Source organism: Plecotus auritus (assembly GCF_963455305.1).
Source record: "Plecotus auritus genome assembly, chromosome: 5".
NCBI classification, from domain to species: Eukaryota; Metazoa; Chordata; class Mammalia; order Chiroptera; family Vespertilionidae; genus Plecotus; species Plecotus auritus.
The window spans coordinates 48,466,691-48,480,833 of record NC_137776.1 but is presented as its reverse complement, the minus strand read 5'-3'; the positions used below and the strand labels follow the sequence as shown (position 1 = coordinate 48,480,833).

General features: G+C 38.9%; 2 protein-coding genes across 4 annotated transcripts in view; one reads left to right on the top strand and one right to left on the bottom strand.

The window, feature by feature from the left end:
• Positions 1-9,236, top strand: part of HAT1 (histone acetyltransferase 1) — a 55,423-nt gene extending 46,187 nt beyond the window's left edge. For all 3 annotated transcript variants that reach the window (XM_080667658.1, XM_080667659.1, XM_080667660.1), the window contains exons 10-11: positions 479-595; positions 8,803-9,236. In XM_080667658.1, coding sequence (XP_080523784.1) covers positions 479-595; positions 8,803-8,970 — 285 coding nt within the window. In that variant the 3' untranslated portion in view covers positions 8,971-9,236. The remainder of the gene's footprint in view (positions 1-478; positions 596-8,802) is intronic.
• SLC25A12 (solute carrier family 25 member 12) overlaps positions 1-14,143 on the bottom strand; it is a 183,806-nt gene that overhangs the window by 159,337 nt on the left and 10,326 nt on the right. The window lies entirely within an intron of this gene.

Sequence of the window (14,143 nt, the reverse complement as noted above, 5' to 3'; positions counted from 1 at the left end):
CTTCCCCATTTCTGTCACTTACTAGATAAAAAGCCCAGCTTTTTAATGCAGTATATAAGGCTCTGTGCTCTTGCTCCAACATCAGTCTACTTCTGCACCTTACTTTTCATTTTGTGCTCCAGCTTTATCAAGCTCCTTCTGTTCTGCATGTGTGTGCATGCTTACACATACACACATATGATGCCCTCACTTCTTTCTGGAATGGTATGCTCTCTTCCCTTTAAGATTCAGCTCAGGATTCTCCCAGGAATCCTCTTCTAACATTTCTCTCATTCCCAGGTTATGCTACCATAATACTTTATGCATATTTCTATCACTTGTGTTACCCACTAGACTGCTAAGTAGCTCCTTGAGGGTAGAGACTATCTTTTACTGCTTTTCATCTGGTACCTAGCACAGTTTCTGGACAATGGCATGTATTCAGTATACCCTATGTTCTTTTGAGAAATGTATATAATTTTTTTGTTTCATTTATTAGAAACATGCTAGACGGGTTTATGAAATTCTTCGCCTACTGGTAACTGACATGAGTGATGCTGAACAATACAGAAGTTATAGATTGGATATTAAAAGAAGACTAATTAGCCCATATAAGGTAGGACTTTCAAGAGTCTTAAACATTATATTTTTGTCCCTATTTAAAATGGAGAAGAAAGTTTAGCAAATGCCAATGTATGGGAAATTCCAAATCATTTCGCTAAATTAACTTTTACAAAAGTAAAGATATTCTTCTAGTTAGTTACAAGAATTCTCACTGTCATAATTTTCTAATGTAAGCTATAAATATCTTTCATGCACTTAAAAATTAACCCTAAGAATAGTCTACCTGTGGTTTTTGTTGTTTTCTTTCATTTGTATACAATTTTTAAAAATCTTCACTGGGGCGGGGGGGGCAGGTAAAGGCATGTACTGGGGGGAAGGAGAGGCCGGGGGGAGGTCAATGGGGGAAAAAAAAAGGAGACATATGTACTACTATTTGTAATACTTCAAACAATTAAAAAAATAAATTAATTTAAAAAAATAAAAAATAAAAATCTGAATGTCCAGATTCTTCCCTAACAAATTATCTTTAGTATTTTTCTGAGTCTGTCTCCCTATTTGTTATATACATTCTGTTTGCCTTTGCTCCCTCCTTCCTAAATATGGCCTTTGTTGCCATTTATATTTTACCATAACTGAACTTAGTATTTTTAAATTATTTATTATTTTTAAAAATATATTTATTGATTTCAGAGAGGAAGGGACAGGGAGAGAAAGATAGAAACATCAATGAGAGAGAATTATTGATCAGCTGCCTCCTGCACGCCACTCACTGGGGATCGAGCCTGCAACCTGGGCATGTGCCCTGACTGGGATTCAACCGTGACCCTCCTGGTTCATAGGTTGAACGCTCAACCACTGAGCCACACCGGCTGGGCAAAACTGTTTTTAGTATCGTAAAATAATTTATTGAATTATACCCATTTAATATTTATGTGACATTTTACATAGGCAGACTAGCAAATGGGGGATGATGAATTTTGAGTGTAAATAGTATTCACAAAGTTAGGCCAAATAATGGGAACTTCTAAAGTTCACAAAAGCAAGTATTTCCTACTCTAAAGAATGATAGTGATTTTTTTATATTATTAAGTATCTTCATTTATCCAGCATCTTCACCTACCTGAAAGACAACCAAAAACTGGTTATTAAACTCTACAGGTTCTTAACAGCCAAAATGGTTATCATCATTCTTGAAATAAAGCTCAGAGGCAAATTACAAATTCTTCAGATACTTGTTCAAACCCTACTTACAACAATGTACTTTTTAATAAATTTAATTATCTAGTGTTCTATCCCATTGAGAAAACCCAAGAAAGCTTGAGGGTCCCACTCCCCCACTTTGGTTTGAAGGCCACAATGCTTAGGATAGGAAACCTACTACAAATTGGGAAAGCTAGAAATGAGTTCAAATGCCCAGCTGGTGTGACTCAGTGGTTGAACATCAACTTATGAACTAGACAGTGGTTCTCAACCTTTCTAATGCCGCAACCCTTTAATACAGTTCCTCATGTTGTGGTGACCCCCAACCATAAAATTATTTTCTTTTTTTTTTTTTTTTTTTTTTAAATATATTTTATTGATTTTTTACAGAGAGGAAGGGAGAGGGATAGAGAGCTAGAAACATCGATGAGAGAGAAACATCGATCAGCTGCCTCCTGCACACCTCCCACCGGGGATGTGCCCACAACCAAGGTACATGCCCTTGACTGGAATCGAACCTGGGACCCTTCAGTCCGCAGGCCGACGCTCTATCCACTGAGCCAAACCGGTCAGGGCTATAAAATTATTTTCATTGCTACTTCATAACTGTAATTTTGCTACTGTTATGAATCGTAATGTAAATATCTGTGTTTTCCGATGGTCTTAGGCTCTACAGCAGTGGTTCTCAACTGCTAGCAGGGTCGCCTAAGACCATCGGAAAACACAGATATTTACATTACGATTCATAACAGTAGCAAAATTACAGTTATGAAGTAGCAACGAAAATAACTTTATGGTTGGGGGTCACCACAACATGAGGAACTGTATTAAACGGTCGCGTCATTAGAAAGGTTGAGAACCACTGAACTAGGAGGTCATGGTTTGATTCCCCATCAGGGCACATGGATGGGTTGTGGGCTCAATCCCCCGTGGAGGTGTGCAGGAGGCAGCTGGTCAATGATTTTCATCATTGCTGTTTCTCTCTCCCTTTCCCTTCCTCTCTAAAATCAATAAAAATATATTTAGGAAAAAAAAGAAATGAGTTAAATGTCCTATAGGCATGGGAGTAGTTGATAAGATTTCCTTGTTGAATGTATGCAGATGATTTTCTCCAATTTGTCATTCCAAGCTGATATTCGTGTACTTTGTTTTGTTACCACAGCATTCTCAAATACAGAATTAAATTTAAGAATAAAGTAAAATTGCCAAATAGTGCAGTTTAGAATTTTTTTTAGGTCTCTAAAATATATGCCTGCATTTTAATGGGGAAAGTTTGGAATGAAAAATTTACATTTTTATTTTAACACATTTTATGAAAAATTATAATTTTGATTGTTGCTAACTTATTACTGAGGTATGATTTATTGATTGATTGATAGAAAAGTCCACCGATTCTGTCTGCCTTTATTTAAGGGATCAAGTTTACATATCAACTTTAACACACTCTCCCACTAAGAAATTATTTGGATAGATATTAGAATTACTTGTACCTTACTTTAAAAGTTCTTTAAACATTGATTCTTCATTTGTATTGGTGCCAAGAAGAGATAAAAATAACCTGTATTAACTAGAATCATTTTTTAAAAGCACAAAAAGGAACTCCATCTCTAGAACAGAAGTAATTTTCAGGTGTTCAAGATAAATTTGAACAATTTTCCCCAAAAAAAGATAAAATTGGTGCAGCTGCTTGGTCTTAGCATTAAACCTTTTATATTGTTTCAAAGGCATATTAATCCCTAATTGGTTTACAAACATAAAATTTAGAATGGGTGTTATCTCATTGGGTTTGGAATTAGGAATGAGGTCTAGTTCTACCTTTTACAAGACTGTCAATAGCAACTGTTTATTAGGCTTCTGTTTTGTAACATGGAAATGCAGAGCTCCATAGTGAGGAACTGTTTAGAAATACAATACATTGTGCATGTTTTTAAAGGTTTAAAAAATTTTTTTCCCTTAGGTTTAGCAGATTTTAAAAAATACATTTTTATTTTGAGAGAGAGAGAGAGATATCAGTGTGAGAGAGAAACTTCAATCGGTTGCCTTCTGAATGTACCCTGGCTGGGGATCAAACCCGAAATCTGGGCTTGTGCCCTGATCAGAATCAAACTACGACCTTTCAGTGCATGGGATTACATTCAACCAACTGAGTCACAGCAGCCAGGGCTTTAAAGATATTTTTGAGAAGTCTTTGGAATTTAAACGTTTCCACACCATTATTATTTTAAAACTAGTAGCCCTGCGCACGAATTTGTGCACCAGTAGGTTGCTGCCGCCCTCCTGTAGTTTCCTCCGCCCCTCTCCCCACCCCCCGCCCCCGCCCATAGCTTGCTGCCCTGCCCCCTCCTGTAGCTCTCTGGGCATCTTGTAGTTCGCTGCTCCACCCTCCTGCAGATCAGTGATCTGGTCGTTATGCCTCGGGGCGTAACAGATAATTAGCATATTCCTCTCTTATATAGGATTCTTGCAAAAGAACCTTATGTCTGTACTTCACAAAAGAGGCTAGATCAGCAGATGAAAGTTAAGGAATCTTTAGAGGTGGTAGCATTTTTGAGATTTTATTTGTAAGACCTCTTGGAACCTGTAGACAAGAAGGGTGGATTATTTTCTGGAAATGAATTCATATACAAGTCAAATGTTAACATAAATAAATTGACATTAATACCATGCTTAATTCATTTGCTTAATTAAAATTTTTCAACACGCCCTGTCTGGTGTTGCGCAGTGGTTGGAACATCGGCCCGCACACCAAAGGGTCAAGGGTTCAATACCTGGTCAAGGGTATGTATCTGGGTTGCAGGTTCCATCCCTGGCCCTGGTCAGGGCATGTGTGGGAGGCAACCAATTGATTTGTCTCTTTCACATAATGTTTCTTTCTCTCCCTCTACTCCCTCCCTTCCACTCTCTCTAAAAATCAATGGAAAAAATACCCTCTTGTGAGGATTAACAAAAAAACTTTTTTCAATGGCTCAAAACCATGAAGGAATTAAGTTTTTGTTTATGGAGAGAGAAAAATTATTGTGAAGCCTATAGAATGTCTATTCCAATCTTAATGAGTTCTACCTTTCAGCATTTCGTTTGTGCTCCCAATGTATGTCACTTTGCTAGATAAAGGTGTTCCCCAAATCAGATTTTTAAAATTTTTTTATTATTATTATAGAGAGCAAGAGAGGGTCTCAGAGAGTGAGAGAGAGGAACATCAATAGGTTGCCTTCTGCACACACTCTTGACTGAAGATCAAACCTGCAACCTAAGTATGTGCCCTGACCAAGAATCAAACCTACCACCTTCTGGTGTATGGGAGGGAGGACACTCCAACTAACTGAACCACACTGGCCAGGGCTTAAGCTCTGATTTTACACATTCTTTAAAAGATTAACTAGGCCCAGCCAGTGTGGCTCAGTGGTTGAGCGTCAACCCATGAACCAAGAGGTCAGGTTTTGATTCCCGGTCAGGGCATGTGCCCAGGTTGCAGGCTTAATGATTCTCTCTCATCATTGATGTTTCTATCACTCCCTCTCCCTTCTCTAAAATCAATAAAAAACATTTTTTTAAAAATAATTTTTTAAAAGAATAATTTGTGCCTTGGCTGGGTGGCTCAGTTTCTTGGACAGCCATCCCGTAAACCAAAAGGTTGCAGGTTTGATCCCAAGTGGAGTTGTGCAGGAAGCAACCAATCAATGTTTCTCACATTGATGTTTCTCCTGCCGTGCCGCCCCCCTTCCCCCCCCCCGCCACTTCCCCTCTTTCTAAAATCAAACATATTCTCAGGTGAGGATTAAAAAAAAAAGATTAGCCGAAACCAGTTTGGCTCAGTGGATAGAGCGTCGGCCTGCAGACGGAAAGGTCCCAGGTTCGATTCCGGTCAAGGGCGTGTACCTTGGTTGCGGTCACATCCCCAGTAGGGGGTGTGCAGGAGGCAGCTGATCGATGTTTCTCTCTCATCGATGTTTCTAGCTCTCTATCCCTCTCGCTTCCTCTCTGTAAAAAATCAATAAAAAATATATTGAAAATAAATTTAAAAAAAAGATTAACTTGTAAAATACATATACAAAGATACAAAGTGGAATATATAGTTTAAGGAATATAAAGATTAATAAAAATACCTCAAATGAGTTACTTTTTATATTGAACCATACCTTACATGTTTGTGAGGAATTTACATATCTAGCTTTATATTTTTCCCATGAAATTATTATTTTTTATTCCTAGGTACTTAGCACTCTTGAATTTAATTCATAGATTTGCCATACCAATTAAAATTATAATAGAGATTAATTCTGACATCCATCTGAAAAAATTTGACAATGAAGAAAATGATGATAGTAAGGGAGGGGGAGATAAAGTCGGGAAGTATGCTCTCTTAGAAAGTTAAAAAGAGCATAATGTAAAACATTATGTTACAGGCACATGATTAATTCTATTAATTATTTGGAACAGAACTGATAGTCTAGAAATATTTAAGAACTTAATATGATAGTTTTAGTATATATAAGAATTTAATATGATTGGAAGCAGCTTCAAGCAATGGATTACTGAATAAATGGCACAACTGGTTTGCAATTTAGAAAAAGGGCTTATATTCCTATCACATAACACAATACTTTTAAAAAATATATTTTTATTGATTTCAGAGAGGAAGGGAGAGAAAGGGAGGGCTAGAAACATCAATGATCATAGAGAATCATTGATCGACTGCCTCCTATATACCCCCTACTAGGGATCGAGCCCACAGCCCAGGCACATCCCTTGACCGGAATCAAACCAGGGATCCCTCAGTCCACAGGCCGACATTCTTTCCACTGAGCCAAACCAGCTAGGGCCCACAATACATTTTTGATTCCTGAACTGTTTCCTAGAGTTAGGTGCTCTTTTATATGATGCAGTCATGCCTCTTGGCAGAAAAAAAAAATCAGTTACAGCTGAAACAGAGCATTTGTCATCCATGTTCTTGAAGATTAAAGGAATACACTGCCCGTTCTGGCCTTAGAAAATAAGTTTGAATTCTCATCAGTACTCTAGAACTAATATTGAAAGTGTGATTAGTGAATCAGCAACATTAAAATAATCTGGAGCTTTTTAGAAATGCAGAGTCTCACCCCACTCCAGACCTACTGAATCAAAATCTGCATTTTAACAAGGTCCCCAGCAATCTTTGCGCACATTCAAGTTTGAGAAGCACTGCTTTAGAGGGGCATCTTAATGAAGTTTTTTTTTCTTTCTGATTATAATAGTAGCAACCTCCTTTAATTAGCTCCACCAATTTAGACTCAGTATGAACCTAGTCTTTTTGTACTGTCAGCTTATTTCATTATAGGCTTATCTTCAAACTTTATTGTTGTTACCTTGTTTTATAAAGGTGTGTGATTATAAATTTAGCTTAATATTGAGCTTTTCTTTTAAAGCAGTAATCATGCCATAGGTGCCTAGTATTCCAAAATTATTATGGTTCCCTTTAAGGGACATTCTGTTTTTATGATGGATTTAAGATATTATTTGGAGGGGGTGGGTGGTAATTGTCATTTGAAAGGCAGTTAGATATAGGAACTGAAAATACAGACTTCCAGTCAGATCATTAGGGTCTGAATCCTGGCTTCTCAGCTTACTACCTCTGTGGTAAGTTACTTAACCCCTGTATCCCTTTTTTTCTTCATCTATGAATTGAAGAAAATTGTACCTATCTCATAGAGTTGTTAGGATTACATGAGTTAATATATGTAATTTTTTATCTCTATGTAAAGTGAGTTCTTTATTATATACTCTAGTAAAAGAGGATTGATATAGTAATCTAAACAGTTGATCCAAAATGCAAGAAAGTTTCCTTTACTGTAGTGTTTCACATATTGCAATGTTGCCACCCATCCAGGAAGTCATTCTCCACCCCACATCACCCAATGTTTTCTTCCTGAAATTTGCCCTGTCCCTTCTATTTCTGCTGCTGCTGACTTGGTCTAGTTTTCATCATCTCTTGCTTGAATTCGTTCAGTAGCTGCTAACTTGGTCCTCTAGTCCCATCCTCAGCATTACTGACACAGTATTTTTCTGACATTGTCCTGCTTAAAAGTTGTTACCAGATCCCTACTGCATGGTGGTTTCCTTCTCAAACAGGGAGAGTAAGTGTCACAGATTTTGGTTTATCTTTCTGAAACTCTTCCAACAACTTATGTTAAAATTGACATGTGATCCATAAATACATTGCTGGGTAAAGGAACTTAGAAATGAGCATAGTGTCAAGAAAAAAATCACCTTGGAATTAAATTAATGATTGAATCGTGATATGAATAATAATAGTGCTTAATCTCAGTTGTCTTCAGTTAATATATTTTTATTGGTTAAAGAAATATCTGAGCCCTAGTTTGTTTGGCTCAGTGGATAGAGCGTCAGCCTGCAGACTGAAAGGTCCCAGGTTCAATTCCGGTCAGGGGCACATGCCCGGGTTGCAGACTGGATCACCAGTAGTGAGTGTGCAGGAGGCAGCCAATCAATGATTTTCTCTCATCATTGATGTTTCTATCTCTCCCTCTCCCTTCCTCTCTGAAATAAATTTAATAAAAAAGAAATATTTGAGTGTCTACTGACCAATTTTTGTTTTTATCATCAATTAACACAAATTCCAGGCCTTCTGGTAAACTCCTTTTAGAGGGATTGTAATTCATGGTCAAATTTATGTTTAGGTTTCCTTAAGAAGAAAACTGTATGGGACAAATTTGGGCATATTCCTACCACTCTTATTTTTAATATTGGAGATTTAAAATTCTAAGAATAGCCCAGCCAGGTGTGGCTCAGCTGTTTAACATTGACCCAGGAACCAAGAGGTCATTGGTTCGATTCCCAGGCATATGCCTGGGTTGTATGTAGGCTCAATCCCCAGTGGGGGGGCATGCAGGAGGCAGCTGATCAGTGATCCTCTCATTATTGATATTTCTATTTCTATCTCTCTCTCTCCCTCTTCCTTCCTCTCTGAAATCAATAAAAATACATTAAAAAAATAAAATTCTAAGAATATAAAGACACATATCAGCTTTCTTAGTCTAATCAATAATTAATTATGTTTGTGCTTAGAAAAAGCAGAGAGATCTTGCTAAAATGAGAAAATGTCTTAGACCAGAAGAACTGACAAACCAGATGAACCAAATAGAAATAAGCATGCAACATGAACAGCTGGAAGAAAGCTTTCAGGATCTTGTGGATGATTACCGACGTGTTATTGAACGCCTTGCTCAAGAGTAAAGATTATACTGCTCTGTACAGGAAGTTTGCAAATTTCTGTACATTGTGTTGTGAAAAATATAACTAATTTTAAAATCTTGTAACATTTTACTTACATTAAAAGTTATCTATCTTTAGTTGAATATTTTCTTTTGGAGAGATTGTATATTTTAAAATACTGTTTAGAGTCTATGAGCATATATTACATTTTAAAGATACAGCTTCTGAAATGTCACTGCAAAATTGCTTGCCTTCTTAAGCAGTATAATAAATGCTTAGTTGTGATATGTTCATGTGTGATGATATGATTCTTAAAATACTTATGGCTAAACTTTTTCAGTCATGTTAAAAACTTTAGGTTTTAAGTTGTTATTATTCTTCCCACTCTTTGCTTCTAAGATTTTACATCTGACATCTTTAAGACACTTTTTTTTTGAGGTCTTCCTAATTTGTTCTTCCTATGTGATTTTTCTAAATAGAAATGTTCCTAGTATAGATTTATTTTAAGCAAACTCCAGTTAACCACTTGTTGGGGGTAGCATAGATAAGAGAGAGGGGAGAAAGTAGATACAGCCTAAAACCTAAATGTTTGGCATCCGATATTAATTGAAGATAATTTAGAAGTTAGTTTTAGTATAACCATTTTATAAATAACAGTAATATAAGATGAAAATCAGTTTATAAAAATCCAATTTACACCATAATTGAAATCTTGTGTAAAATGAGGTGTATATCTGTTGTGATTTTCTATAAGGTTCCAAGATGTTGAAGTCCAACAAGAAAAAAAGTAATGGTAATAGTATATTGTTACTTTATTTATTTATTTTTTAATGTATTTTATTGATTTTTTACAGAGAGGAAGGGAGAGGGATAGAGAGTTAGAAACATCAATCAGCTGCCTCCTGCACACCTCCCACTGGGGATGTGCCCGCAACCAAGGCACGTGCCCTTGACCGGAATCGGACCTGGGACCTTCCAGTCCGCAGGCTGACGCTCTATCCACTGAGCCAAACCGGTTTCGGCCTGTTACTTTATTTTTATTGGAGTGTAAATTGCTTGATACGGAATCATAAAAGTAAAAGCTTGGTGTTTATAATGCGTATCAGAAAGTAAGATTGTTCTATAACCTCCAAAATGGTATGTAACTTGAACTTTAATTTTTTTTTTTTTTTAAGGGAGAGGGGAGTAATGAAAGAGAATCATTGATCGGCTGCCTCTTGCACACCCCACACTGGGGATCAAGCCTGCATCCCTGGCACATGCCCTGACCGGGAATCAAACTGACCTCTTGGTTCATAGGTTGGTGCTTAACCACTAAGCCACACCAGCTGGGCTGTATATTTATTTTATATATCATATACATATGGTAACCTCCCATATATATTGTTCTCTTACTTGCTGTTTAAACTTTAAACTTCTGAAGATCATTGGAGCTATCTTGTTTAATGCAGTTATTCCACTGTTTGGGTATACCATAAGTTACTCTACCAATCCCCTATTATTTATGTTGTTCCAATACTTTACATTACAAACAACACGCAATGCATGTTCTTATACATGTGCTATGCTTAGATGTGGGAATACAGTAGGCCCTTGAACAAAGCAGTGGTCAGGAGCATCAACCACCCGCACATAATAAAATCCATATATAACCCAAGTCAGTCCTCCATGTATGCAAATTCCCAACTATGGATTAAAAATACAGTTGACGTTTGTAATGTGCATGTCCACTTGAACACAGAAATTTTAAATCTACATATAAGAGGACCACACAGTTCACTCCCATGTTATTCAAAGGTTTACCTATAGTTTATTTTTTTATTTATTTATTTTTTTAATATATTTTATTGATATTTTACAGAGAGGAAGAGAGAGGGATAGAGAGTTAGAAACATCGATGAGAGAGAGACATCGATCAGCTGCCTCCTGCACGCCCCCCACTGGGGATGTGCCCGCAACCCAGGCACATGCCCTTGACCGGAATCGAACCTGGGACCCTTGAGTCCGCAGGCCGACGCTCTATCCACTGAGCCAAACCGGTTTCGGCTACCTATAGTTTAAAGCCCTAGAACCAGAGACTTTAGTCTGTCCTCATTCTTACAGTGACAATATTATGTTTACAACAGTTAAAATTATTAACATGAACCAAGGTTACAGAAGCTTGATATTGTACCAATCTGGAATAAGCTCTATGCAAACAGGAGCATAATGGACTTCTCTAACCATCCACAGCTAGAAATGTGCATTATCTTAAAAGCACAATGAGTTGATGCTTAGGCTTGTGCACATGACTTTGTTTATTCCTTTAGTCTTACTTAACTCTTCTCAAACCTTACCATTCAGTGCTCTACAGCAGGGTTTCCCAACCTCAGCAATATTGACATCTTGGGGCAGGTCATTCTTTGTTGTGTGGGCTGACCTGTGTATTGTGACCTGGTTAAGAGCATCCCTGGCTTCTACTCACTGATGCCAGTAGCACTACCCCCACCTCTAGTTGTAATAACCAAACATGTCTCCAGACATTGCTATACGTCCTCTGGAAGGCAAAATCACCCTTGATTGAGAACCACTGTTACATGGGATTGAATATTCTTCCACTGTAAGCACTATTTTTTATTATGTAACTAGAGGCCCGGTGCATGAAAATCATGCACTGGAGGGGGGTCCCTCAGCCCGGCCTGCCCCCTCTCACAGTTCAGGGGCAGGAGGCGACCTAGCAATCAGGGGAAGGCAATGCCCCATCACACCTATGCTGCTGCCACTGCTGGCACTGCAAGCCTCGGCTGGCCCTGGTTACTTGAGCCTCAGGCAGCCCTGAGCAGCTGGGCAGCTGCCATCCGAGGCTTGCCTGCACCTCGGGCCGGCCCTGGGGGGCTGAGGGGACTGGGGACTCCGGAGGCAGGCGCCCAGGCCTGGCCTTGCCGTGCACCTGCTGCCCCAGTGGGACTGAGGGGACTGGGTGCTGCCATCTTGTGGCTGTGGGCACTGCCATCTTTGAGGGTGTGGCAGTCAATTAGCATATTCCCTCATTGGCTGTGGGCACCGCCATCTTTGAGGGCAGGGCAGACAATTAACATTCCCTCTTTATTAGATAGGATATTAAAACACTTCAATTCTAAACACCTTCGTTCTAATAGTATTCCATAGTTTGATATTCCATAGTTTGAGCTCTCTGTGTTTAACCCAATCCTATATTAATGCACATTTGGGTTTCCTATCTTCTGGTACGAGCAGTGCTGCAGTGAATATTCGTGTCTAGGCCCCATTCTTATGGAAGTATATATGCAAGATAGTAATGGAATCTCTGAGTGAAGGGTATGTATGGCACTTCACATTTTGGTAGATTTTGCACACATTTGAGACAACAGAGAAATCTGAATATGGACTCTGTGTTAGATGACATGTAATTTTGTTAATTTTCATAGTTGTGATAGTAGTATGATTGTGTAGATTCAAAAATGCCTTTATTCCTCGGAGTCACATGTTTTAAGTATTTAGGATCAGAGTCATGACCTCTACAAATTATATTCAAATGGTCCAAAAAAAAAGAATATTTGTGTAGGTGGGATATATATACACATACGTACATACATATATGCATAAACATATCTACAGACATAAACAGAAAGTAAATGTGACAATCTTTTTTAAATTACTGAATGTAGGTGGGAGATATATAAAAGTGTTCACTGTATGATTCAACTTTTCTGCATGTTGCTAAGTTTTCAAAATAAAAATTGCAAAGAAAAGATATTGCATATATAAAACAACTACTATGAAAAAGGAACAATCGGAGAAAAACCAAGATGGCGACATAGGTAAACACCTAAACTGCTGCCTCGCACAACAATATCAAAACTACAACTAAAAGACAAAACGGACACCATCCAGAACCACAGGAAAGCTGGCTGAGTGGAAATTCTACAACTAGAAGAAAAGAGGAAAGCACATTGAGACTCAGAGGAGCTGCAAAAGGCTGAGGTACAGAAACTCGCATGCGGAGAGGATGGGTGGCTGTGTGCACGGATGGCTAAGTGCGCAGCTGGCTTTCTAAAACGGGAGGGAGAAGGAAGTTCCCAACTGCACTGAACTCCAGTCCCGGGCAAGACACTGGGAAACCAGACTCATTCGGGGGGAATCTGGACTGTCAGGAAAAGAGAAAGCACACTGAGACTTGGGAGCTGCAGAAGGCAGAGGTCTGGAGGCGCGCGTGTGCAGAGAGGACTGACTGCTGAATGCACGGGAGGCTGAGTGCACGGCTGGCTTTCTAAAGCGGGAGGGAGACAGAAGCTCCTGACTGTGCTGAACTCCAGTTCCAGGAAAGTTTCTGGGAACCCCGACTCATTTGGGGAGAAACTGGACTGTCTGGCAGTGGGCGAAACTTGAGGCCGGCTTTCTCTCAGAAGTGCTTGCAGAGATTACCACGGGACACTAAGACACAGGGGCCTCATAAGGCAGGGCTGATGGGAAACCAAGGCTGTCTGCTCTGCCCTGAAACTCCACCCCATCCAAGCTGAGCACAGAGGCTTTTGCAATTTTGCAAGTCTTGTCTCATAAGAGTGTCTCCAGCACAGATTTCCCAGCGTAGACACAGCTGATCCTCACAGCCAACTGGCCTGAAGATCAATTCCTCCCAGTGATACCAACAACAATCAAGACTTAACTACAACAAGGCTGAGCACAAAGTCCACAAAGGGGTGCACCAGGAGTGTCCACCTCAGGTAACTGGGGAGGCTGAGCCACTGTGCCCTAGAAGACACCTACCACACAAAGCTACTCTACCAACTCAGGGAAGCAGTGAAAATGCGGAGACAAAGAAACAGATCACAAACGAAAGAAATGGAGGAAAACGACTGGATATAGAATTCAAAACCACGGTTATAAGGCTTTTCAAGAATATCCTAGAAAAGGCCGATAAATTGAGTGAGACCCTCGAGGATATGAAAAAGGACCAACTAGAAATTAAACATACACTGACTGAAATAAAAAATATTATACAGCGACCTAACAGCAGACTAGAGGACTGCAAGAATCAAGTCAAAGAGTTGAAATACAAAGAAGCAAATAACACTCAACCGGAAAAGCAAAAAGAAAAAAGAATCCAAAAATATGAAGATAGTGTAAGGAGCCTTTGGGACAACTTCAAGCATACCAACATCCAAATTATGGGGGTGCCAGAAGAAGAGAGCGAGCA